Source organism: Rhinopithecus bieti, unplaced genomic scaffold (genome assembly GCF_001698545.2).
Source record: "Rhinopithecus bieti isolate Rb0 unplaced genomic scaffold, ASM169854v2 scaffold_13349, whole genome shotgun sequence".
Taxonomy (NCBI): domain Eukaryota; kingdom Metazoa; phylum Chordata; class Mammalia; order Primates; family Cercopithecidae; genus Rhinopithecus; species Rhinopithecus bieti.
The window spans coordinates 905,450-932,264 of NW_016807772.1; the positions used below are offsets into that span (position 1 = coordinate 905,450).

At 38.5% G+C, this 26,815-nt stretch overlaps 1 protein-coding gene across 1 annotated transcript in view; it reads left to right on the forward strand.

Annotated features, from left to right (window-relative positions):
• Positions 1 to 26,815, forward strand: part of NWD2 (NACHT and WD repeat domain containing 2) — a 220,622-nt gene that overhangs the window by 182,460 nt on the left and 11,347 nt on the right. Inside the window, exons 4-5 of the mRNA XM_017883789.1 lie at positions 18,268 to 18,471; positions 21,894 to 22,038. Coding sequence (XP_017739278.1) covers positions 18,268 to 18,471; positions 21,894 to 22,038 — 349 coding nt within the window. The remainder of the gene's footprint in view (positions 1 to 18,267; positions 18,472 to 21,893; positions 22,039 to 26,815) is intronic.

Here is a 26,815-nt window from a genome sequence, read left to right on the forward strand (position 1 = left end):
AGATGCTGGAGAGGATGTGGAGAAATAGGAATGCTTTTATACTGTTTGTGAGAGTGTAAATTAGTTCAATCATTGTGGAAGACAGTGTGGCAATTCCTCAAGGACCTAGAACTAGAAATACCATTTGACCCAGCAATCCCATTACTGGTTATATACCCAAAGGATTATAAATCATTCTACTATAAAGACACATGCATACATATGTTTATTGTGGTAGTATTCACAATAGCAAAGACTTGGAACCAACCCAAATACCCATCAATGATTAACTGGATAAAGAAAATGTGCACATATACACCATGGAATACTATGCACATATACACATATACACCATGGAATACTATGCAGTCATAAAAAAGGATGAGTTCATGTCCTTTGCAGAGACATGGATGAAGCTGGAAACCATCATTCTCAGCAAACTATCACAAGAACAGAAAACCAAACACTGCATGTTCTCACTCATAAGTGGAAATTGAACAATGAGAACACATGGACTCAAAGAAGGGAACATCACACACCGTGGCCTGTCAGGGGGTGGGTTGCTAGGGGAGGGATAGCATTAGGAGAAATACCTATGTAGGTGACGGGTGGATGGGTGTGGCAAACCACCATGGCACATGTATACCTATGTAACAAAACTGCACGTTCTGCACATGTACCCTAGAACTTAAAGTATAATAAAAAAAAAAGAAAAAAAGAAATTATCCTTAATTCTGCTGAATGTAATAGTGTCGTTAGGATTACATTAAAACTTTTATTTTAAAATTCATGATGAAGGAATTTTGTGATCAAATGATAGGATTCTGAAAGAGGATTATCAAAGTGTTGATAGTTGGTAAAACTAGGTAATAGGTATCCGGGGGCTTGTTATGCTATTATCTGTACTTTTGAGCATGTTTAAAAGTTTTCACAATAAGCTCTTTTTAAAAATCACAACCGCCTACACTAGACTTCTTCACATCATAGAGAAGTACACCCTCTTCATCTAGAGATCAGCTTTAATTGGCCTCAGCCAGCCCTGAAAAAAAAAAAAAAGAAAGAAAACCCAACACCCAGAAACAAACAAAGATAAATTACCTTTTTGTTCCAGAAGTCGCTGTAACAAGACTCTGCTAAAGCCATGAATCTTACCTTGTTGAATATCATTCAGACTTACTTAACGTACACTTCTATAAAAGCTGGCTTGCCTAGTTTCTCATTCCACGTTTGATCTAGTAAAGGAAGACTGCTGGAAGTGGGTACAGTGGAAGCAGGAAAAATTGCATCTTATAGCCTGACTTTTGGAGAACCAAAAAAGTATAAAAGAATTGGATCAACACATTATACAGTGATGGATTATTGATTAATTCATCAATAATAACAGTGTTAGCCTTTATAGAGCATTTATGTGTCAGTTACCGTTCCGATTTCTTTACTTATATTAATGTCGTTAATCCACAGGGAAATCCACTGAAATTGACATTGTTGGATTCTATATTTCACAGATAACAGAGCACCATGGAGCACAGAGGGCTGAAGTAACTTGACTGAGGTCACAGAGCAGAGAGCTTCTGCTCTGACCCACTGTTGGTGCCTCCATATTAATAAAAGTTAAACTACATTCAATGTCCTTTATTTAAGACATATATTGGGATAAAATGAAAGTATAAAAGACAATTTAGGTATTTGTTTTCAATTGAAATTTGTTTTAAAGAGTTTAAAGGGATAAAAGGGCTATTTGGAAATCTCCCTGAAGAAAGCATGTATGGGAGAAATAGCATAAACTTAGAAGTTTGAGGAAACCTGGGGTCAGATTCCTCTGCAAGTTACTTGACCTCTCTCACTCTCAGATCTCTTTGCTTTAAAGTGGAGGTAGGGCATCACAATGTGGTTCTAACGATCAAATGAGGGAGTCTAGAATTCGCTCATATTCCCCCTTCTCATGTGGAGAAGCTGGTGATGCCAGGTAGATAAATCATTACTTTAAAATAGGCAAAACAGTCTGGGCGCGGTGGCTCACGCCTGTAAATCCCAGCACTTTGAGAGGCGAAGGCGGGTGAATCAAGAGGTCAGGAAATGGAGACCATCCTGGCTAACACGGTGAAACCCCGTCTCTACTAAAAATACAAAAAAAAAAAAAAAAAAAAAAAAAAAAAATAGCCGGGCATGGTGGCCGGCACCTGTAGTCCCAGCTACTGGGGAGGCTGGGGCAGGAGAATGGTGTGCACCTGGGAGGCAGAACTTGCAGTGAGCCGAGATCGCGCCACTGCACTCCAGCGACAGAGCGAGACTCCGTCTCAAAAAGCAAACAAACAAAAAAAAAAGGGCAAAAGATACTCAATATTCAGAATTTATAAATGTGAAAGTCCAATTAAGGATTAGGCATATACTGAACAGAAGACTTCATAAACCCAAGCCTTCATAATTGATACCCATTAATGACGCTGGTGTCACCATTTAAACAACACTTACTGAGCCAGCTTTCCCTCCATCAACTTCCCAGGTCCATGGTGCACAGGCCAATCTTCCTCCCAGGCCTGTCTGCTGTGTCCTCAGTTAAAAAGAAGAAACTTCCCTTGAAACACCGGATCAGCACGATGTTATGAGCAACTCAGCTTTTCTGTAAGGCTTTCCAAGCATGGCTGAAAGGCCTCAGCAGGATCTGTACACACACAGGCAGCCTTGAAAGAACCCTTAGACACACTGACTAGGGCTGGCCCCCAACAAGGCAGCAGAAGAAGTGAGAAGAAGAAGAAGTATGTTCTCGCACACACATGTTTATAGCAGCACAATTTGCAATTGCAAAAATATGGAATGAGGCCAAATGCCCATCAATCAACAAGTGGATAAAAATGTGAGATATATATATAGAATACTACTCAGCCATAAAAAGGAAGGAAATAATGGAATTTGCAGCCACCTGGGTGGAGTTGGAGACCATTATCATAAGTGAAGTAACTCAGAAATGGAAAACCAAACATCATATGTTCTCATAAGTGGGAGCTAAGCTATGAGGATGCAAAGGCATAAGAATGATACAATGGACTTGAGGAACTCAGGGGAAAGGGTGGGAGGGGGATGAAGGATAAAAGTCCACACATTGGGTACAGTGTACACTGCTCAGGTGATGAAGTGCAGAAATTTCAGAAATCACCACTAAAGAACTTATTCAATACCAATACTAGAATTTAGCCAATACCACCTCTTCCCCAAAAACCTATTGAAATAAAAAATAAGTAAAATTTAGAACATATTTCTCTTAAATTTTTTTAAAAGGAAAAAAAATTGCTGGCTTAATGATGGGATCATTAGTATGGTAATATTTATAAAAGCAAAAAAGACATTGGGAGAATCTAAATATTCATCAGTAAAAAAAATTGATGGCGAAAATATGGAACATTCTTGGGATGAAATATCACAGTTATACAAAAGAATAGATTGGATTTAAACTTATCAACATAGAACCACTGCAAAAAAATGAATTTTAAAGGTACAGAATATGTCTCTCATAAAGTATGTAAATTTTACAATAAAAACATATAGCATATATTTGTTTATATGGAATTTGCTAGTAGACTAATGGAGTATATAACAAATGTATAAAAATAGTTGCATCTTGGGAAGGAGGAGAGGAATCAGCCTGGATTTGCGGTCAAAAGGGAATTAAACTTTACGTTATATTTCCTTTATTTTAAAAAGATCTATTGGAAATAAGGGAGTCTGGAGGCCTGAAGGCAAAAGGAACTGTAAATAAATACAGCACTCTTGTTGATTAAATCATTTCCCACAAAGAGGAGACTAACAATTTTCATATGACTATACATGTATCCTGGAATTGAACAATCAAGTAATTGGCAGATGGCAGGATTCAGATTTCTCGCTGGTGGGGTTGAATGTACAGATCAGCAACAGGAGGAGGCTAGAATGAGCCATGGTAATAAGTCAAAGTTTGAGATGTTTGCTTATGAGAACTCATGATTAACTTAATATAGATTAAGATTAATAATTTAATAAACAGCAGAGATAGAAATATTTATGGATATATGTATATACACAGGTTAGTATACACAAATATAATTCTTTGCTCTGTCAATAGAGAAGACCTAAAAGAAATGACAGCAAAGTAGCAACAACATCTAGCACCCAGATCTTTATTTCTAATAACATTCTCTAATAAAAAGAAAAAGGGTTCCTTAGAGAAATGGATTATTCTGGGACTGGAGTATCTTGTAGTACCAAGAGGTAAGGAGTTGTTTAAAAAAAGGATGGAAGGGTGGTAAGTCAAATGGCCCAGGAACCCAACGAAAGAGCTCCCAATGGCCAAAGCTGGAAAACCTTGAGCAAGAAAATAAAGTAGTATTGGATTATAACCCAAAATATAAATAAATATCAATAAGTCCATACTAATATAAATAAACTATTGAATAAATTAATACATAAGGAAGAAGAAACAAGTCTTCTATGCAGAATAATTTCAAATTATGTAGATTATGTAATGATATAGATAATCTCCCCTAAAAGAGGGGAGCATAACTCTCACTCCTTAAATGTGGGCTACACATAATGATTTCCTTCTAACGAGTACAGTATGAAAATGAAGGGAGAGGAATAACTTGAAAGTGGAGAAACCCAACACTGTGTTAGCCAGGTGCTCAAGGTCAGTGTCAACACTCATAAACTATGTTGATGGTAAATACCCTTGATATCATGAAAATGGCACTTAAATTCTGTGATCTTTCTCCCAAAAATCCATAATTCCAGTTTAATAATGAGAAAAGTATCAGGTAAATTCCAGTAGCGATGTATCCTACATAATATGTGACCACACTGTTCTTTATGGTCAAGGTCATCAAAAGCAACTAAAGCCTGAGAAAATGTCACAGCCAAAGGGAACCTCAGGATAAATCAAAAGTAGTGTAATATGGTACCCTAGAGGGAATCCTGAAGCAGGAAAAAGATAGTAAGTATAAATTAAGGAATTCTGAATAAACTATGGGCTTTAGTTCATCAAAATGTACCAATACCGGTTCATTGATTGTAACAAATATACCATACTAATGTAAGATGCTAAAAATAGGGAAAACTAGAGTGTACTCTCCACTTAATTTTGACTGTACTATCCACTCAATTTTTCTTTAAGTCTAAAACTGTTCCCAAAAAATAGTCTATATATATATATACAGTTTAACTTCTGGAATACATGTGCAGAACATGCTGCAGGTTTGTTACATAGGTATATACATGCCATGGTGGTTTGCTACACCTATCAACCAGTCATCTACATTACATACTTCTTCTAATGCTATTCCTCCCCTAGTCCCCCACCCCCTGACAGGCCCAAGTGTGTGATGTTCCCTTCCCTGTGTCCATGTGTTCTCACTGTTCAACTCCCACTTATGAGTGAGAACATGCGGTGTTTGGTTTTCTGTTCCTGTGTTAGTTTGCTGAGAATGATGGTTTCCAGCTTCATCCATGTCCCTGCAAAGGACATGAACTCACCTTTTTTTTATGGCTGCATAATATTCCATGGTGTATATGTGCCACATTTTCTTTATCCAGTCTATCATTGATGGGCGTTTGGGTTGGTTCCAGGTTTTTGCTATTTTGAACAGTGCCGCAATAAACATACATGTGCATGTGTCTTTATAGTAGACTGATTTATAACCCTTTGGGTTATAAATCTCTGTAATGGGATTGCTGGGTCAAATATTTCTGGTTCTAGATCCTTGAGGAATTGTCACACTGTCTTCCACAATGATTGAGCTAATTTACATTCCCACCAACAGTGTAAAAGTGTTCCCATTTCTCCACATCCTCTCCAGCATCTGTTGTTTTCTGACTTTTTTAATGATCACAATTCTAACTGGTGTGAGACGGTATCTCATTGTGGTTTTGATTTGCATTTCNTTTATCCAGTCTATCATTGATGGGCGTTTGGGTTGGTTCCAGGTTTTGCTATTTTGAACAGTGCCGCAATAAACATACATGTGCATGTGTCTTTATAGTAGACTGATTTATAACCCTTTGGGTTATAAATCTCTGTAATGGGATTGCTGGGTCAAATATTTCTGGTTCTAGATCCTTGAGGAATTGTCACACTGTCTTCCACAATGATTGAGCTAATTTACATTCCCACCAACAGTGTAAAAGTGTTCCCATTTCTCCACATCCTCTCCAGCATCTGTTGTTTTCTGACTTTTTTAATGATCACAATTCTAACTGGTGTGAGACGGTATCTCATTGTGGTTTTGATTTGCATTTCTCTAATGACCAGTGATGATGAGCTTTTTATCATGTTTATTGGCTGCATAAGTAGAAAGCTGGAGGCATCATGCTACCTGACTTCAAACTATACTACAAGGCTACAGTAACCAAAACAGCATGGTACTGGTACCAAAACAGATATATAGACCAACAGAACAGAACAGAGGCCAGAAATAACACCACACATCTACAACCATCTGATCTGTGACAAATCTGACAAAAAGAAGCAGTGGATAAAGTATTCCCTATTTAATAAATGGTGTTGGGAAAACTGACTAGCCATATGCAGAAACTAAAACTGGACCTGTTCCTTACATCTTATACAAAATTTAACTCAAGATGGATTAAAGACTTAAACATAAGACCCGGGACCTTAAAAATCCTGGAAGAAAACCCAGGCAATACCATTCAGGACATAGGCATGGGCAAAGACTTAACATCTAAAACACCAAGAGCAATGGCAACAAAAGCCAAAATTGACAAATAGGATCTAATTAAACTAAAGTGCTTCTACACAGCAAAAGAAACTATCATCAGAGTGAACAGACAACCTACAGAATGGGAGGAAAGTTTTGCAATCTATCCATCTGACAAAGGGCTAATATCCAGAATCTACAAAGAACTTGAACAAATGTACAAGAAAAAAACAACCCCATCAAAAAGTGGGCAAAGGATATAAACAGACACTTCTCAATAGTCTACTAATTTTTTTAAAACCACTTGAAAATATGACAAAATGTTGAGTTGTCAGACTGGGTTGTTTATTCTTTGTTTCTCTGTTTTTTAGTTTCTCAGAATTAGAAAAATGAAAACTTAGAGCAGACTCATGTACCACGCATTCTGGGAATTCATCATCTTGGGAAATTTTACTGTCATATACTGTCAAATTTTACTGTTTATATTAACACTGGTAAATCAAACATCTCTTACAGAATAAGGACAAAACATAAGCTAAAAATTGTTGAACTTCTTTGCACACAAATATTTCTGCAAATAGGATGAATTTCTAAAAGTGAAATTTTATATCTACTGCCAAACTATGTCTTCAAAATGTTATATTCATTTTTATTGGCTCTCTGTCTGAGAGTGCGTGTTTCCTAGTTGCCTAGAAACCATAGGTGTGCTCATTGTTTTCCTCTATCAGTTTAATAAGCAAAAAGATCTTATCACATTTGCGCTTTCATTTGCAGTTCTATGGTTGTTAATAGGGTGAGCATTATTATTTTTCATAGTTACATTTATCTTTTTGCATATATGAATTACCTATTCGTGTCCTTTGTCCATTGTTCCATTGCTCTATAACAGCTCTGTATAAATGTTTTGAGTATTATTCTCTTCTCTGATGATTTCAGTGACACTTTTCCATTCTTCCTCCCTCTGCTCCTGTGGCCACGCTAAAGGTTGGTGATCCTCAGCTCCACCCTCTTTCCACTCTGTAATTGCCCCCTCAAACTATCTAATCCATACAGGTATCTGATTGCTCTCCTAGAAGAAAGGCACAGGCTGGGCACAATGGCTCACACCTATAATCTCAGCACTTTGGGAGGCTGAGATGGGTGGATCACGAGGTCAAGAGATCAAGACCATCCTGGCCAACATGGTGAAACCCTGTCTCTACTAAAAATACAAAAATTAGCTGATGTGGTGGCACGCACCTGTAGTCCCAGCAACTCGGGCGGCTGAGGCAGGAGAATCACTTGAACCCAGAAGGTGGAGGTTGCAGTGAGCTGAGATCGTGTCACTGCCAGTCCAGCCTGGTGACAGAACTAGACTCTGTCTCAAAAACAAAAAAAAAAGAAAAAAGACACAAAAGGATCAGGAACCATGACTGTCTTAGCATGACCAACTGTCCTGGCTTATTTGGGACTGGGGTGGAGGCCATTCCTGGGACTTTGAGTGTTCAAACTAGGACAGTCCTGAGCACACAGAAAGAGCTGATCACCCTAAAAGGTTAAGTATTCAATAAGTATTGACTGAATGAATCCTTGATAACTGCCAGGACTACTATTTCAGCCAGCTTAATCTTTTGGCCCACAGATCCACATCTCTAATTCTTCATGGACAGCACCACTTGAATAACACAGACATATCCCTTTTTTTTTTTTTTTTTTTCTTCTTTGGAGACAGAGTCTCTCTCTGGCACCCAGGCTGGAGTACACTAGTGGGATCTCAGCTCATTGCAACCTCCGCCTCCCAGGCTCAAGGAATTCCCCTGCCTCAGCCTCCCGAGTAGCTGGGATTATAGGTGCATACCACCATGCCCGGCTAACTTGACATCTCATTTTTAATATGTCCCAAACTCTGTCTCCACTAACCCTCTGAAAACTCGGCTCCATTTGTATTCATTTTCCCAATGATTTCTTTCTCTAGCATTTTAGAATTCCAGTAATCCTTACACATTTCACAGTTCTCAATTTTCTAAGGCAACTGCCAGGGTTAGGATTGTAACCTGTACTTTGGAAGTAATGTAAGTTAACAGCAAACTCCAGAATGGCTCCATTCCATGTGGCTCTGTTAGGCAGCTCTTTCACCCTTATGACTGTTCCCTTTGTTCTAATATTTCTAAAGAATAATGGTTGTGTTCAGTGTTTTCCAAGTAATGAAACTTCCTTGCAGGCAAAAGCATCTTGCAATAAGTAAAAAGTAGCAGAATTATTATTAATAGAAGGAGTTCAGCAGTGAGTTTATGTGTGTAAATTTAATAACTATAATTAAACCACAAATGTAGGTTTCAAGAAAGGTAAAACTATAATGTGATTTTGAGAAAGCTGAGAATTGTTAGCTCTCAAAGAAACATGATTGAAGCATCAGTTTAGTTATTCTGCTATATGTTAGATGAAATTGGTAAATTACCTAATCTATGACTTGATTGCCTCATTTTATGATCAGTGCCAAACACAGCAGACCTTATGTTGACAATATCACATTCATTTTGTTCATCTGTATGCTTGTATTAGTCAGTTCAGGTGGCAAGGACAAAATACTGTAGACTGCGTAGATTAAACAACAAAAATATTTTTTTCACAGTCTAACTGGAAGTTTAAGATAAGGGTGCCAGCATGGTCAGGTTCCAGTGAGGGCTGTCTGTTTCAGACTAGAATAGGGGCCATCTTCTCTCTGTGTCCTCACTTGGCAGAGAGAGCTCTGGTGTCTCTCTTCCAGTAAAGGCACCAGTTCTGTTAGTTTAGGGCTCTATTCTTATGACCTTATTTAACCTTTATCACCTCCTTAAAAGCCCCATGTTCAACACAGTGACATGGGTAGTCAGGGCTTCAACATACGAATTTTGAGGAGACACAAGTTAGTCCATAGCAATGCTGGCCTTCCTTTATAGAGAAACCGAATTTAAGTAACTCAATTCCTGCAAAGATAGCTACGAACACACTGATTATAATACAAACAGCTTCATTTTTGTAAACTTCTGTTTTACATGTGGATTGCTGCCTGCCCTTAAAATACTGCCTGTATTCTCTATAAAGGTGACTCTGTACATCTGTTGCTGGGGTTCCAACTAGTTAGTGCAGTTAACCCAGCATAATTATTTTAAAGCTCTTTTTCTCCACCCCTGGAACATTGATAAGTTTGTACTTATCTGACCACACATTTTCTTACCTTCATGCTACCTGTAAGCAACTACTTGTGCATTTTTTCCTCCCTTCTGGCCTCTGTCTTTCCAATCAAGAAATACTTCATTCTTCTATCTATCCAGCTGTACCTCTCAGCATTTGTTTCTGTTCTGTGTATATATGTATACACGTATGCCATATATACGTGTTTCTCTATAAACTGTATTTCAACAATGATACTTTATGTGTTGCCAAGTGCTTTACATTTAGAGTGCTTTCACCCTCACCTGTTTGACTCTCATGATGCACCAGAAGAGGTATGTGGCCAGATAAATATACAAAGGAACAGTTTTATCTCTGTTAAATATGAAAGCTGAAACTCAGAGAGACAAAACAATCTGCTTACGTCACTCCTAATGCCTTGCCTTCTACTAACCTCAAAATATTCTTTCTTTATCTGCAGATTAGATTAAGTATTTGTACCCATGAATGTATCCCTTTGTTGATATATCCTATTTCAGAGACTCATATTTGTAATATGTGAAACACAGGCTCACTGTATACACATTGTGGGAAGCTGATTTTTTTTTTTTTTTGCCCATAGAGAAATGCCAGTAAATATCAAATTATTATCGACCATCAGAACCATCATGGATATCTGGATAATTGAATGTTTTGGAATGAAAAATGCTTAATGTGTTAGATATATCTGCTAACATTCATTCTTGGCAACCCTGCATACAAGCGTGTATCTGTAATAACTGAGAAATGAACAGTTTTCCAAAAATATTACCCTCATGTCTGTTGGTGCCAAAAATAAGACCTTTTTTATCTAGATTACCTTTAATATGGACATTATTTTAACAGGGAATGTTTTAGTCACTTGTCATTATTATTTTGCAATTTATTATCATTTTCCCATCTCCGCCTGTGTTAGAGTTCTCCAGAGAAACAAAGCCAATCGAATATATGTAGATGATTTATTATAAGGCATTGGCTCATGCAACTGTGGAGTCTGACAAGCCTCACGACCTGCCATCTGCAGACTGGAGACCTAGGGAAGCTGGTGGTATAAATTCCAGTCCAACTGCAAAGGCCAAAGAAACAGCAGTGCCAATGGAATAAGTCCCAGTCCAAGAGCCGAAGATCAATATCTCAGCTCAACAGTCAGGCAGAGAGAACAAATTCTCCTTTACTCTGTCTTTTGGTTCTCTTCAGGCCCTCAATGGATTGGATGATACATACACAGTTGGGGAGGGCCATCTGCTTTACTCAGTCTACCAATTCAAGTGCTAATCTCATCCAGAAACAACATCACATACCCAACCAGAAATCATGTTAAGTGAAATATCTGGGCATCCTGTGGTCCAGTCATGTCGACACACAGAATTAACCATCACATCTCCATTTCTCCATTTCCTCTTTCTACTTGTGACATGAGAAACTTAAAGTTTGAGTAATTGAGTTGTAATTTACTTCTAAATAAAGTATCCTATGTTTGTGTTACACATTTAAATAGATGTATAGGTGCTTCTTGACTTCTAAATCATGGAGAAAATAATGTTAAATTGTGAATAAGGTGTTATTGGCTCTTTGGCAGGGTTCAGGTGGTCTCACTCTACAGTAGAGTTCTTAACGCTGACCATGAGCTCCAGGGAAGACATCACAACCACCATTGTCCTCTCACCCAAAAGAATAAATCAGGTAGAAAGAATACCAACACCCAGGGCTATAACACTGAACATGCCATAGCCCTTGTGCACAGTGCACCCTGGAGTTGTACAGTGCACAGGCTGCACATTCATACATGGTAGCCCTGCCAAGGGTACTGGCTACAAGAGGTATCACAGTCAAATGAGCTACTCGAAGATACTCTCAAAAGGGGAAGTAGTACAATAACCTGATGAAGTAGAAAGAATGGGGATATTGAATTTAAAGCCCCATATTCAAATGCTGGTACTACCATGTCTTCTGGGAAACATGGCCTTGGGCAAGCCTGCTGAGGTCTGGGAGCCTTGGTGTCTCTCCCTACTTCACAGATTCTTGAGTGTCAAATGAGATCATATATGAAGGAAAATTGTGCATAAAATCATAAAATTTTATTGTAATAAATAGAAGCTTAAAGAAAGAGAGAAACAGGCCCACCTGCCTTGCTCCAGTGACTGGGTTGTGGGAACAGGGGCATTTAAAGAGTGTGTGCTTCAGCTTGTTACAGCACCAGTTTGTGGAGGAGGATGAGTGAAGATCTCTTTTCCTTTACAGCTCTCCCATGAGCAATGGCTCATAAGCAGCAGTCCAGGGAGCAGCTGCCTCATGCCCAGCAAAGCATGGCATCCATAACCCCAAATACTGTATCCTCACCTGTCTTTCCTGACATCCCACCACAGAGTAAAGTCAAGGACACACTGAGCTCATCAACACCTTCAAGAATACTTATTCCTGTATTCTGTTTGGTACAATACAAACTGCATGCCGTAGACTCAGACCCCAAAGATTCTCAGTTGCAAGCCCAGGCAGAGCTAACTGCACATGATGAGCAGAGTGGAGAGAAACCAATATTTGCCCAATGGAAAAGAAAAAAAATCAATTGAGAGGAGGGAAAATGTTATCTCTAAGCCTTTGAAAGCAGTGACTTAGATGTAGCTATATCAGCATGTAAAGAAGGAAAATGAGATTTTAAGAAGTAGAGAGTCTTTTTACATTTAAGTTCCTAGTTCTAAAGAGTTCAATAGTTCAGAAAGTATTTTTAATTGTGGTGAAATTCATACAACATAAAATTAACCATTTTAAAGTGAACAATTCAGTGACATTTACTACATTTACAGTGTTGTACAAACACCACCTCTATCCAGTTCCAAAACATCGGGAAGTGTTTGTTAAGTCTGAGAAATTTTTCTTAGATTTTTTTCAGCCTTTTGGACTTAACTCCCCAGATTGTATTTAAGTGTTGTACTGTTGCTTTCTGCCTAGCTGATATTATGTGTCTTCAGTGTTTAAGAATAGGCCAATTTAAATGTGTTTCCACATTTGGTAAGGTGGATGGGAGAGAGGTGACTATAGATTTCTACAGAAACATATGGGCAAAATCCCATATGTTTATTTCCACATATGTATTGACAGAACGTTTAAACTATTCAATAAAAAATAGAAAATTATTTCAGTCATATGCATTTCTTCTGTCTAGGGTCATAGGCAGATGGATCAATATTGTAACTCATAAAAATGGACTTCAATGCAAAATTGAATGTAGTCTCTCATCTCTGCACCAAGTTTTTCCCTACAAACTGGCAAAGTTGGTTTAACTAAGCAAAAAGCAAGCTTTTTGAGAATTGGGGTCAGAAGGATGTGGAAAATCTGTTTCTCTTTCAGTGACTGGAATGAATACTCTATTGCCAGTGAACAGAGAAGGATGCCTTCTTGTTCAGAGCTGCTGTGGCTGCCCTAAAGTCATTCATGGATACTCCCCATGACTGCAGAGCTAAGGAATAGTCTAATTGGGAAACAAAACAGTGGAATCCATCTTGCTGCCTAGAGTTTAACTGCTAGCCTCTTGAACTTGGTCTTCCGTCTCCACCTCTGCTCTGATCCATTGACCATATGAGCTGGACTTTGCAACTGAGTTGGACTGCCCCCTTCTGTAAATTGACTCTGGTCCTGGTAAAATATTTGTGTGTTGCCTTATTTGTAAATATTTGTGTGTTATTTTAGAACTGTAACTACACACACACACACACAAACCAAAATATCTTACTGAAAAATGTGGAAGCAAAATTCACTTTTGCTGTTTGTCAAATAGCAAGATAAGACTGAGGTAGAATCCTGTCTTAGGCTCCTAAAAATTAACTGATTCATGATTTATGAGCATTCCACCTAAAGGAAGAATCAATAGAGAGAAGGAAAAGAGTAAGGGAGAACAATCCAATAGGTAACTTGAAGCCTGTAGCACATTATTACTTTTCTGAAGTTCTATATTACCACTTTATATATAGTAGGCGCTCAATATGTATTTGTTATTTGAATGGGATTAGGATATTTTTTCTTTAGTAATCTTTAAGGAACATTTTGCCTTACTATATTTATTACGTAATTACAGTATTTGGTACCAGGTGCTCAACTGAAAGAAATGATTATTTTTAAATAGCCCTTGATTTTTGAAATGATCCACTGTGGTCCAGGCTCTGCCTCTTCAGTACTTGCTAACCATTCCTCATGAGACCACATTTGCACTGCCCATAGCAATAGCTCTCAAATTCTGAATTCCTTTGGAACCTCATTTTAAAATGCAGTTTCCTTGGACTCTTCACTCACAATGTTCTTTCCATCTGAGAATGGACCTAGCAACCTACATTTTAGCAAGTACCCTGGGTGATCCAGATGTAGATGATCTGTGGAGCATATTTTAGAAACCAATCCATAGATTTGACTGAACCCTAGTCTCTAGGACCAGAGCAGAAAGAAGTTGAAGAACCAATAGTACCTTGCTGTGCAATCATGATGGTGCTTTCCAGGGACAAGGTCTTGTTTCTGTACTCTCTATTTTGTCCTCTTCCCTGCTTCATGCCCAAAACCCAGCTGGTCTTGCCTTGGATTGTAGTAACTAGTCCATGATATTCCAAGACTGAATTGGCTACTAGATGGAGTGTTGTCAATTACTAAATCCCGTATTTAATGTGCTGTCTGTCTACCTGGTCCTCCACCAATGACCAAACTCCATCTGTATACTTTTTTGAATTCTACCAATGTCTACTGCTTAGACATTCTCTTATTCCCTATTTCGCCCATGTGGGTCTGTTTGATGGCACATCCCAGCATTAAAACCTCATTCTTAGTGGCATACAGCCCCAACTAAGTGTACTGACTGTCCAGAATTAGGCAAGATAATGGGATAATCACCAGGTTGGTTACCCTAAAAAAGATAATGTTCCTCTGTATATGTGGTAAAATGAAAGGCCATACCTATTTGTTTAGCATAAGAGATTTTGGAAGAGGGAACCATTAGAGAAGTTTGGGAAACAACTTGAGATACATCATTTTTGTTATATAAACCTGTTATCAAGATTGGCCCAATGTAGATTAAATAGAAGTGCTCTTAATTGGCCTTCAGGCAAATACAGTGGCTTGGGATTAGCACACCCTCTGTAGAACCCTCATATATCATGCTGAAATAATGGATACCAATAATGTGGCATCCCTCCATTCTAGCCCCTTCCAAAGCGACTTTTGCAGCCAAAAAGAACTGCTAGATTAGATCTACTTCCTTTTTGGTCATTGAGACTAGTACTGAGGAGGCTTGAGCTTGAGGCATGAATTCAGGTGCTCATAGTCACCTTAGTAAACCAGTTATATGAGATGGCTTATGTGCTAAGGAGAGAGAGAGGGCATGGTCCAACCAGAGATATGTTTATACAGTACCTGCTTAAGGAATACGGCTGAAATGAGTATTGCTCACAAAGCTGGTACCTTTCCAAATTGTTACTCCACCTATTGAGAGCTGAACTATTTTACTTGACTACAGAGAGAAGCTTCAGAGAAGAGCAGAACAAACTTTAATGATTTCTATCTCTGTCTTGGTTCATTCATTTAGTCAACAACTGTGTGTTTTAATCCTTTCTATAGCTAGGAATAAACAGCTCTGGCCTCTCCCTCAGAGAGCTTACTAGTGTGTTGTAGAGTTTAGGTCATGCATTTATGTGGACACAGATCTACCAAGGACTTCTCTAACTCTTTCAGCTGCCTGTATGTGATGAAAAGGACACCGTGAATACTGGATAGGCAGGAGAAGTAGTCAGAAGTGCCCCCTAGGGAAACCAAACCTGAAATTCACCTTCCAGTGGATAAACACAGCTTGATGTTTATGCTAAAATGCTAATCAACAAGAGGAAAGAACAAAAGTGCCCCCAGATTGAACAGAAAGTGTCTCATGGATACAATAAAGCAGACAAATTGCTTTGGTTGCTGTAGGCTTATGTAAGAGGTCCTTTGTGTTCCCTCCTTCTTTCTACTAGGTAAGATGAAGATTGATTGAAATGCCAAGTGCTATCTAAGCTAATAGTTTTATTAGTTTAAACCGGAAGTTCAGCCACCTGGAGGACTTGCTAAAACATAGATTGCTCAGCTCTGTAACCAGAGTTTATTTTTTAGTAGCTCTGGGATGGGGCTTGAGAATTCACATGTTCCCAGGTGTTGTGGATGCTGCTGGTTCCAGGTCCACACTGTGAGAACCACTGGCTTAAGCAGACAGTTTCAGCAACCTTGAAAGTGTTGTTCCACAGAGCAAATCGGCAGTGCTACTAATTTCTTTTAAAGATGGAGTCTCGCTATGTTGCCCAGGCTGAAGTGCAACGGCACGATCTCGGCTCACTGCAACTTCCGCCTTTCAGGTTGAAGCGATTCTCCTGCCTCAGCCTCCCTAGTAGCTGGGATTACTAGCATGCACCTGGCTAGTTTTTGTATTTTTAGTAGAGACAGGGTTTAACCATTTTGGCCAGGCTGATCTCAAACTCCTGACCTAAGGTGATCCTCCCACCTTGGCCTCCCAAAGTGCTGGGATCACAAGTGTGAGCCACCATGCCCAGCCTCCCCCCTAAATTTTTTTTTTTTTTTTTTTTTTTTTTGAGGCGGAGTCTCGCTCTGTCGCCCAGACTGGAGTGCAGTGGCTCAATCTCGGCTCACTGCAAGCTCCGCCTCCCGGGTTCACGCCATTCTCCTGCCTCAGCCTCCTGAGTAGCTGGGACTACAGGCGCCCGCCACCTCGCCCGGCTAGTTTTTTTGTATTTTAGTAGAGACGGGGTTTCACCATGTTAGCCAGGATGGTCTCGATCTCCTGACCTCGTGATCCGCCCGTCTCGGCCTCCCAAAGTGCTGGGATTACAGGCTTGAGCCACCGCGCCCGGCCTACACCACTAAATTTAAAATGTTTAAATACCTGCTGTTTTTCTCACTACAAAATAATATATATGTATACCAAAAAAAGGTTTTTAGTAAAAATAATAAACTTATTTAATGACCTATGTAAATTTGAAACCACACAAAGATAGCCATTAATAACCTTGCTTTACCTTTTTATAAAATGTTTCTTAAGTATGTTTGTGTATGCATATATACGTGATATTCTCTCTAACAGGTACATAATATTCTCTCTCTTCTCTCTATATATAAATATCAAAATCACTGGAATCATCTTTTATTTTTTTGAGACAGAGTCTCATTCTGTTTACCAGGCTGGAGTGCAGTGGTGCATTCTTGGTTCACTGCAACCTTCTTCTCCCGGGTTCAAGCGATTCTTGTGCCTCAGCCTCCCAAGTAGCTGAGATTACAGTCACATGCCACCACGCCTGGCTAATTTTTGTATTTTTCAGTAGAGATAGGGTGTCATCATGTTGGACAGGCTGGTCTCGAGCTCCCGGCTTCAAGTGATCCACCCGCCTCAGCCTCCGAAAGTACTGGGATTACAGGCGAGAGCCATCGCACTCAGCCTGGAATCATCTTATGTATACCATTCTATAACTTACACTTTTCATTTAATATGTATTTGTAAACATCTTTCTAAGTCAATATACTTGTATGATACAATTTAGTACATCTTTTGAATGAACATTTAGGTTATTAGGCAATTATTTCAAAGAAACCAATTCAGCATAAGTATTTTTGGAAGTATTGCATCCTTAATTATTTCCTAAAGACAAATTCTCAGAAGAAAAAAATGCAAAGTAAAAGTTATATAGATTTTAGGGCTCTAAATACATATTGCCTGATTAGGCTTCTAATGCTAGATCATTTTACAGGCCCATCAGCACTCTATGGTTATTTTCTCTCACCTTGACATAAGGCTGAGTACATATTTGTCCATTGTTTTTCTGCGAGAGGTTTCTTTTGCCAATTTAATAGAGAGAAAATGCTCTCTTGTTTACATTTTGAATTTTTTTTTTTTTAGTTACCAGTGGGGTTACTAGTAGTATCACATTCAGTGATATCATACTTCTTTTTATTTTAGGGGTGTGAATCTGAAGCTTAGGATTATGCTATCAATTATTGACAGAGCAGTTATTTGGTTTGAGGCTTTACATGTTTGACATTTTTAAGGTCTAGCACATCATTTTTCTTTGATATGAACAAACAAATCTCAGAGTAGATCAGCTCTTGTTGTATTATGTAAACTTTGAGAAAGTAAATTGGCTGCAAAAATTCTTTATTTTGAATTGATCTGATGTGATATGGAGTCTCATTTCTCAGCCTATGAATAATTTGTTGTAATATAATTGATCTAATTTTACTTAGGAAATCAACTATCCACTGTGACCAAAAGAGAAAACTGATGGAGCAATGTATCTTGTTATCTATTGATTAATATTTATTCAGTGACCATGTGATGTGAATACTAAAATGAACTTTCTTGGTGATACAATAAATTGAAGTTTCTTGTTGATACACTAAATTGAACTTTCTTGTTGATACACAGGGACTATTAGGTGAAAAATATGGGAATATCCGAATCCCTGGAGAAGTTGAAGCCTCAGAGTTTGAAATGATTTTGGATGCCGCCATAGAGGCAAAGCTGGAGACCAAGTTGCTGGAGGAGTGGTACTGTCGAGATGAGAACTCGGTGCCAGCAGCCTATTACCTCAGACCCAAGGCAGAAATGCTGAAAAGCAATAGAAATGCAGTAAGCTGCCTTTCCCTCCAGCCTATGGATCTGTCCATTACTACATTTATTACCGTTTACGTCATCCAGGGGTGGTTCTGCACAGAAAAGACAGAGTAGATAGAAAGTTACTCTGCCCTAGACCCCAAGTTTTCCTTTTCTTTTTTTTTTTTTTTTTTTCTTTTTTTTTTGAGACGGAGTCTCGCTCTGCGGCCCAGGCTGGAGTACAGTGGCCAGATCTCAGCTCACTGCAAGCTCCGCCTCCCGGGTTTACGCCATTCTCCTGCCTCAGCCTACCGGGTAGCTGGGACTACAGGTGCCCGCCACCTCGCCTGGCTACTTTTTTGTATTTTTTTAGTAGAGACGGGGTTTCATCATGTTAGCCAGGATGGTCTCGATCTCCTGACCTCGTGATCCGCCCGTCTCGGCCTCCCAATGTGCTGGGATTACAGGCTTGAGCCACCGCGCCCGGCCCAAGTTTTCCTTTTAAAACTAAATCCACACTGATCCTTAGGGAAACACAAATGAAAGCCACAATGCCAAGTCACTTTGCACCTGTTAGGATGGCCATCAAAAAGTCAAAAGATAGTAGGCGTTAGAGAGGATGTGAAGAAAAAGGAACCCTGGTACACTGTTGGTGGGACTGTACATTGGGGCAGCCTCTGTGGGAAACAGTATAGCAGTTCCTCAAAAAATTAAAAATAGGACTACCCACTTCTGGGTATATATCCAAAGGCAATAAAATCACTGTCTTGAAGATATATCCGTACTCCCAGGTTCATTGCAGAATTGTTCACAATAGCCAAGATATGGAAACAGTCTAAGTGTCTGTCAGCAAATGAAAAGATAAAGACAATGTAGAAGGAAATTAAGGAACATTTATATACACACATACTGTGATATTATTCAGTCTTTTTAAAAGAAAGCAATCCTACCATTTACAGCAACATGGATGAACCTGGAGGACATTATGCTAAGTGAATTAAGCCAGGCCCAGAAAGACAAATACCGTATGATCTCACTTATATGTGGAATCTAAAAATGTTGAGTTCATGGTAACAGAGAGTAGAAGTGTGTTTACAAAGGTCTGGGATTTAGAGGAAATGGAGAGATGTTGGTCAAAGGGCACAAACTTTCATGGTGACTATAGTTAATTATAAACCTGAAATTGGCTGACAGAGTAGATCTCAAGTGTTCTTACCACCCACCAAAACAAAGGTAATTATGTGAGGTGGTGGATTTGTTAGTTAACTTGATTGTGGTAACCATTTCACAGTATATACATGTATCGAAACATCACATTGTGCACCTTTAAAAATTGAATGAAAAAAAACTAAATCCAAAACTAAGAAACTATAAATTGTCACTCACCTTTCCATTTAGCATCTCTGACTTTCCTTCTAGTCTAATTTTCCTTCTTCCTGAAGTATATCCTTTATAAGTTCCATCAAAGAAGGTTTACTAATGATACTGATTTTTACTTATTAATATTGGTATTATTGAATAATTAATAATTTAATGAAATAATTGATCACTAATTCTTAATATTAATTGGTTAAATTTCCATTAATGAAGCTCCCTTTGTTTACTTATCTGAAAAGTTATTGTTTTGCCCACTTTTCTATAATGTGTCCATTTATTCTGATTGGTATATGTCATGCTTCCTGTATCTGCGAATTCATATAGTCTCTTAATTCTAGAAAATTCTCAGTCATCATCTCATCAAACAATGCCTCTCCTCTATTACCTCTGCTCTTTCTTTGTGCTACTTAATTATGTTTGCCTTCGGCCATCTCAGTCTGTCCTCTACAGCTTCTAATTCTGTTTCACATAATCAATGAAAAAGGATCGTTTCACATGATCAGTTAGGTTTACCCCAATATTCCCACCCAGAGAAACAATATTCTTACAGATAATTACTTTGAATAATACATGTGAGGGTGAAGAAGAAAAAAATTAAGAAAATTGATCATGTGAAATTGATCATAATCATATCATCATAATCATGATCAGTTTCACATAATCCATTTTCTTATCTCTGTGCTGCTTTCCAGAAGATAACTTCAGATTATTTTTCCAGTTCACCAATTTTTTCTTCAGCTGTGTTCACTCTGTCTGTACATTGAGTTTTCAAGTTTGACAGTTACAGTTTTTATGTTGTGAAAGGTTCATGTGTGCATTTGTTTTCTGTGGGAGGAAGGCCTTTGTAAAATCTACCTAGCTATTATTTATAGTCTCTTTTTAAATTTTAACTTAATATTTTTTCTTTAACATTTTAAACAGTCCATTTATATTCATGCATCTTATGGAGAGTGATGGAGTGATTCATGCTTGAGCATGATGGAAACATTGTTTTCTACTTTCCAACTTGGCTCCCAAGTTTATGATATGTCCCTTAAAAGCAAATGAAAGAGGAAGAGAGGAAGGGTGAACCTGTTCACTGAGTAGAATATTTAGGGAGATTGCAAAGAAGGCATAGATATCCAACCCTCTGCCAAAGAGAATGTCCTTGATTCAGTCAGCACCCACGCAGTTCCAAGAGGACAGCTGTGGGTTACCCACAGTTCTCCACTTCAGGATCTGTGTATTTGTCATTCTGGTATCCAACATAACACATTTTCTCTGTACAATAGGAAATCAGATCAGAATCCTTGATTTTTCTTCTTTGCCCTCACATGTATTATTCAAAGTAATTATACGTAACAATATTGTTTCTCTGGGTGGGAATATTGGGGTAAACCCAAACCATTTCCCAGTTAAAGATGCCACGAGTAAATATACATAGCAAAGAACCTGATACTCCAAGAAACCAGTTTATACCATGATCTAGGGGATTTTCTCATGTTACTATTTAATTTGCTTTAATTGTTTCTTCATTTATTTTTATGATTCACTAGGGAAATTGAGATTATTCCTAAAACCCCACATGATATTTCTGCATAAATTATTATTGAATAAATGAATGTATTAATAAGATTATCATCAAGACTATGTAAATGTTACTTTATTGGTAGGCATTCCTCCCATTTTATCTCCTAGTGGACCATCAAAACAAATGAAGCTAAAACAAATAAAGACAATTAGATATAACATAAGAGCACCTCCCCTTTAACTTTCTCTCCCCTTTCCAGGACACCAGAGATTATTTTCTTATGGCATTTGTATCAAAACTCAAACGGGAAAAGCATGGTATATAAGAAAGTCCAACAAACACACCCTATTTGGGTGACACCCTTGTGTAATTTGGTCAAGTTCGCATGAAACATGGAAATAATTTCTAACTTTCAGGGTTATCAAGGGGATTAAATTAGACACTGTCTGTAAAGCACCTATCATAGTATTGGCACATAGTGGGCCTTCAAATAATATAAATTTTCTTGTTCTTAAATATTATTTTTCTTTGACGATTATAAGACTAATTTCTCCCTTTTACATCTCTATAGATGCAGCCTTCTGCCAATGCTGAAAATGAGAAGACATGGCAAGAGGTATCAGATGAGATCAAGAAGATATTTAAGGCTGCTGTAAAGCTGTTACACGAAAAGGGTAAAATGAAACACAGCCAGGCTAGGAGGTACCTGTTCTCAGGTAATTTTCCCACACCTTCAGTAAAATAAGAAATAGATCATTAATAGGTACATCTACTGCTTCCCTTTAATGCCCTGCAAATTTAATCTCATTTACTACCTGATGAAATTTAACTTTTCTAAATGTTCCTATGTTCTGGAGAAGCAAATGTTCTTTTGTTTTAATTCATAGAAAAGTCTTCCCTTAACTCGAAGGCTTCTCTAGAAAATGTGATTTTAAAAGAAGACAGAGGTGGCCCCGGATATAACTGACCACATTCTGCCATGATTTCTCCGTTGAGCTGTTCATTCATCATTCACCCGCTTATCCAGCAAATATTAATGAACCTGTTGGGTTCCTATGTGCCAAGCACTGGGGAGACAACGCTGAGTAAAAAGACAGGGTCTCAGGCCTCCTGCAACTTATTGTTTTAGAGGGAGGAAAATGTTCATAAGTGATAGCCAAGTAATCAAATAAATGAATGAGATAATATCAAAAGTGATTGATAAGTATTGTGAATAAAATAAAGCACAGTCATAGGATAATAGTGACTGATAAAGGATGTGGGGGTCCAGATTTAGATAAGGTGGGCAAAAAGGAGTTGACTTTGGACCTGAATTACAGAAGAAAATCAGAGCTGACAGTGCCCTATGTATCTAAGGTAGAGAATTCCCAGCAGAGGGAGCAACAGGTTCAAGACCTCTGAGACAGGAATGTGCTTAGCTAATTCCAGGAGCAGGAAAAAGAAAAGGTAGCTTTGCTGCTTGTTTGTTTGTTTGTTTGAACTTTTACAAGGAGGGAGAGATGAGGATAGAACTTGAGTACAGGCCATAATGGGAACCTTATGTTTTATTCTGGGTGAGATGGAGCCATTGGACGGTGTGACACAAGGGATTTGGTAGACTCAAATTTAACATTAAAATAAAAACCTACCCAGTTATTCAGGTATAGTTCAGTCTATACCGCACCATGCATTCTGTGTACAGAGGCTCACCTGTTGACCTTTCTCAGACATGGAAAGGAAGCTTTATCATTAGAAGTTGCTCAGGAAACTACAGAACTGAAGGAATATGTCAGTCATAGTTTCTAGGGAACAAACACAAGTAGGTAAAAGTAGTCAGATTTGTAAGCATTTATTTTGAAAGTTGATAGTGAAAATTTATAAAGGGAAAAATTATAATAGCTGCTTCTTCAGATTGGTGTTGGAATGGTGCAGCAAAGCTTTCGTGAAAACCTAAAAGGCCCTCGGTAATCATTCTCACTGAATACATGTGTGTGAAGCTCAGAGACGATACAAATCGTTTTGACAAATTCAAAAATTAGGGCTTATTTAAAGTCTTCCTGAAAACACCACAATCGTCAGGAATAAGTACTATATTTAAATATATAGATTAGTGTTTATCCTTGTTCCTTTGGAAACTTTAGATCCATCTTTGAGGCTCAGGCTCTTCACCTTAATCAAAGACAGAACACCCCTGTTCCTTTAAGAGCTGTCTTAGTAAAAAGTACCTAGAGTGAAGCTTTCCTATTATTTATGTAAAAGACACCAGTTGGGGGAGTTATCCTCTTATTTACAATCACACAGCTCCAATGTTTCCTTATTTCACTGGCAAACACTTGTCCTAGCTTTCCCCATAGTGAAGAGCTCTGTCCACATGGATAGCCATGTGAAGATGAGAAATTTCACATGAGCTACTGCAAGTGGGCTGTTTCCTGCTTGGGGTTATATCTCCTGAATATATACATGCTCATGACAATGTTGTTTATTTTACGTTCAAACTCCTTTTAAGATCATGTCTGCACAATCAAAATTGCTGACGTGCCAACTCTTTCAAATGGATATAGTATACATTATATTTTTAGAAACCTTGAAATAATACTGGATAGAACCTGTTAAAGGTGTATTATGTATGTTTGAATGTAATTTTCACGCTTCTTGTTTCACCTTTTAAACAACAGGAGAGGAAGAGAAATAAATTAAGACTCTAAAATGGTGCCCTTCTGAGAACATCAAAACTCAGTGGCCTTGGGAATCGTAAAGAAATCAATTTCTCATGGATAATGGTTACCAGGACTGGAAACCTATTTCTACCATTACCTTCAGTGGGTACTATCACTGGTTAAATTTCAGGACATTAAGGAACATGCAAAAACAGAAAATAAATATAACATTCTAATAATGCCCTAAAATTCTCAAATTGATAATATTTATAGATAGGCATCAGAAATTATGAATAAAAGTCCCCTAAAATCATAAGCATGCACTTTGCCTCTAAAAATAACTCTGTAGAGTCACCTTTGTATCATAGCTCTCATTTATTTAGGTATATTTAAGTCTGTACCATACCAGGCATTCTGTGTACAGCATTTTTCCCCCCTGAGCCAAGCTTAGATGGGCTCTGCCAAATTGGTTTATCTGTATTTCTTTTTTTGCTCCATTTATGATCCACACTTCTGCTTGATACGCTCTTTCCATAAATGTGATAACAACGTCAAGTTAGAGTTGAGTTGTTTCCTGGGAGTCAAAGGTGGCAGAGCATATCTCTGATTATAATGCATTATATATAGATACTACAGTTTGACCGCTTCCTTTCTCTTCATGATGCTCTCAGAATGTAGCAAGCTGCTAATCCAACCTGCTAGCATTTTACACAGATGACTAGAAAAGAGATGGATCCAAGGTTGCTAGTAGCTCATGATGTCCAGATTGCTGGCATCTTCCCTTAACTACTTTATAGCAAGTTCTTACTCTTCCTTAAAAAGGATAGTAGACATATGTTTATAAGCTCCTTCAACTGGCTTCCTTAACCAGCGTGCTCAATTAAAACCCTTTGTAAAATGTACCGATGCTCATGACACAGCTTACTAGACACTGGCAGCTACGAAAATATCTTTTTCGGCCGGGCGCGGTGGCTCAAGCTTGTAATCCCAGCATTTTGGGAGGCCGAGACGGGCGGATCACGAGGTCAGGAGATCGAGACCATCCTGGCTAACCCGGTGAAACCTCGTCTCTACTAAAAAATACAAAAAAACTAGCCGGGCGAGATGGCGGGCGCCTGTAGTCCCAGCTTGGGAGGCTGAGGCAGGAAAATGGCGTAAACCCGGGAGGCGGAGCTTGCAGTGAGCTGATTTGGTGCCACTGCACTCCAGCCTGGGCGACAGAGCGAGACTCCGTCTCAAAAAAAAAAAAAAAAGAAAGAAAGAAAATATCTTTTTCATTTGAACTGAAAATTTCCATTGACAGGCTGTCATTACTGAAAAAATATTATCACAAGAGTCCCACTGAAAGGCATCATTTTAAAATGAAATTCTCACCCTTCTTAATAGTTACATTGTAGAATATATGTATATATATTCTAGATTTTGCTTNATGACACAGCTTACTAGACACTGGCAGCTACGAAAATATCTTTTTCGGCCGGGCGCGGTGGCTCAAGCTTGTAATCCCAGCATTTTGGGAGGCCGAGACGGGCGGATCACGAGGTCAGGAGATCGAGACCATCCTGGCTAACCCGGTGAAACCTCGTCTCTACTAAAAAATACAAAAAAACTAGCCGGGCGAGATGGCGGGCGCCTGTAGTCCCAGCTTGGGAGGCTGAGGCAGGAAAATGGCGTAAACCCGGGAGGCGGAGCTTGCAGTGAGCTGATTTGGTGCCACTGCACTCCAGCCGGGGCGACAGAGCGAGACTCCGTCTAAAAAAAAAAAAAAAAAGAAAGAAAGAAAATATCTTTTCATTTGAACTGAAAATTTCCATTGACAGGCTGTCATTACTGAAAAAATATTATCACAAGAGTCCCACTGAAAGGCATCATTTTAAAATGAAATTCTCACCCTTCTTAATAGTTACATTGTAGAATATATGTATATATATTCTAGATTTTGCTTGACATTGGAGTTATGGCCAGCATATAATTTTTTTCAATTAATGGCCAGACCAGCCCTGTGTATTCAGAGACTCCCTGACAGAAATTTCACAATCTGAGATCAAAGCACTTGCAGATTCTGTGTCTGATGAGGGCCAACTTCCCACTCCATGTGGCTTTCTTCTTGCTGTGTCCTCATAGGGCAGAAGAGGCAAGGGAACTCTCTGAGATCTCTCTTATATATGAACATGACTCATTCATAAAGGCTCTGCCCTCATGAACGAATCACCCAAACACCCCACCTCCTAATGCTATCACACTGGGGATTAGGTTTCAACATATAAATTTCTGGGAGACATAAACATTCAGTTTATAGCACTCCATAATGGATTATTTTTCTCAATGTTCTGTTTTCTCTCAACATTGTATCCTAAGCAGCTGTCATAAGGCCTGTAATATAAAAAGTGTTCAATGAAGAGCAATTAGATGAAGGAAAGGGATGGGGAAGGAGGAAGAAAGGAAGAGCAGCCAATTTTAAGACTGCTTGCTTTGTAATTCATTTCCATTAGTTTATTTTATACATTTTTTACACATTTAACTACTGATCCAGTTTAATTTTTTCTTATGAGGACACAAATTATTATAATGTATATTTACTTATGTGCAAGTATATGTATTATAAGCCATAATATGTTATATTTTAGAAGAACTGAAGTTATATACTAAGTCACTTTTTTTGTATTTGTTCCGATGGATATTATAACAGTGACATAGATCACCCAGATTAATCGGTCATCAGAATATGATTATATTTTGCCTTAAAATGTGCTTTTGGGCTGGGCGCAGTGGCTCATGCCTGTAATCCCAGTACTTTGGGAGGCCGAGGCGGGTGGATCACGAGGTCAGGAGATCAAGACCATCCTGGCTAACACAG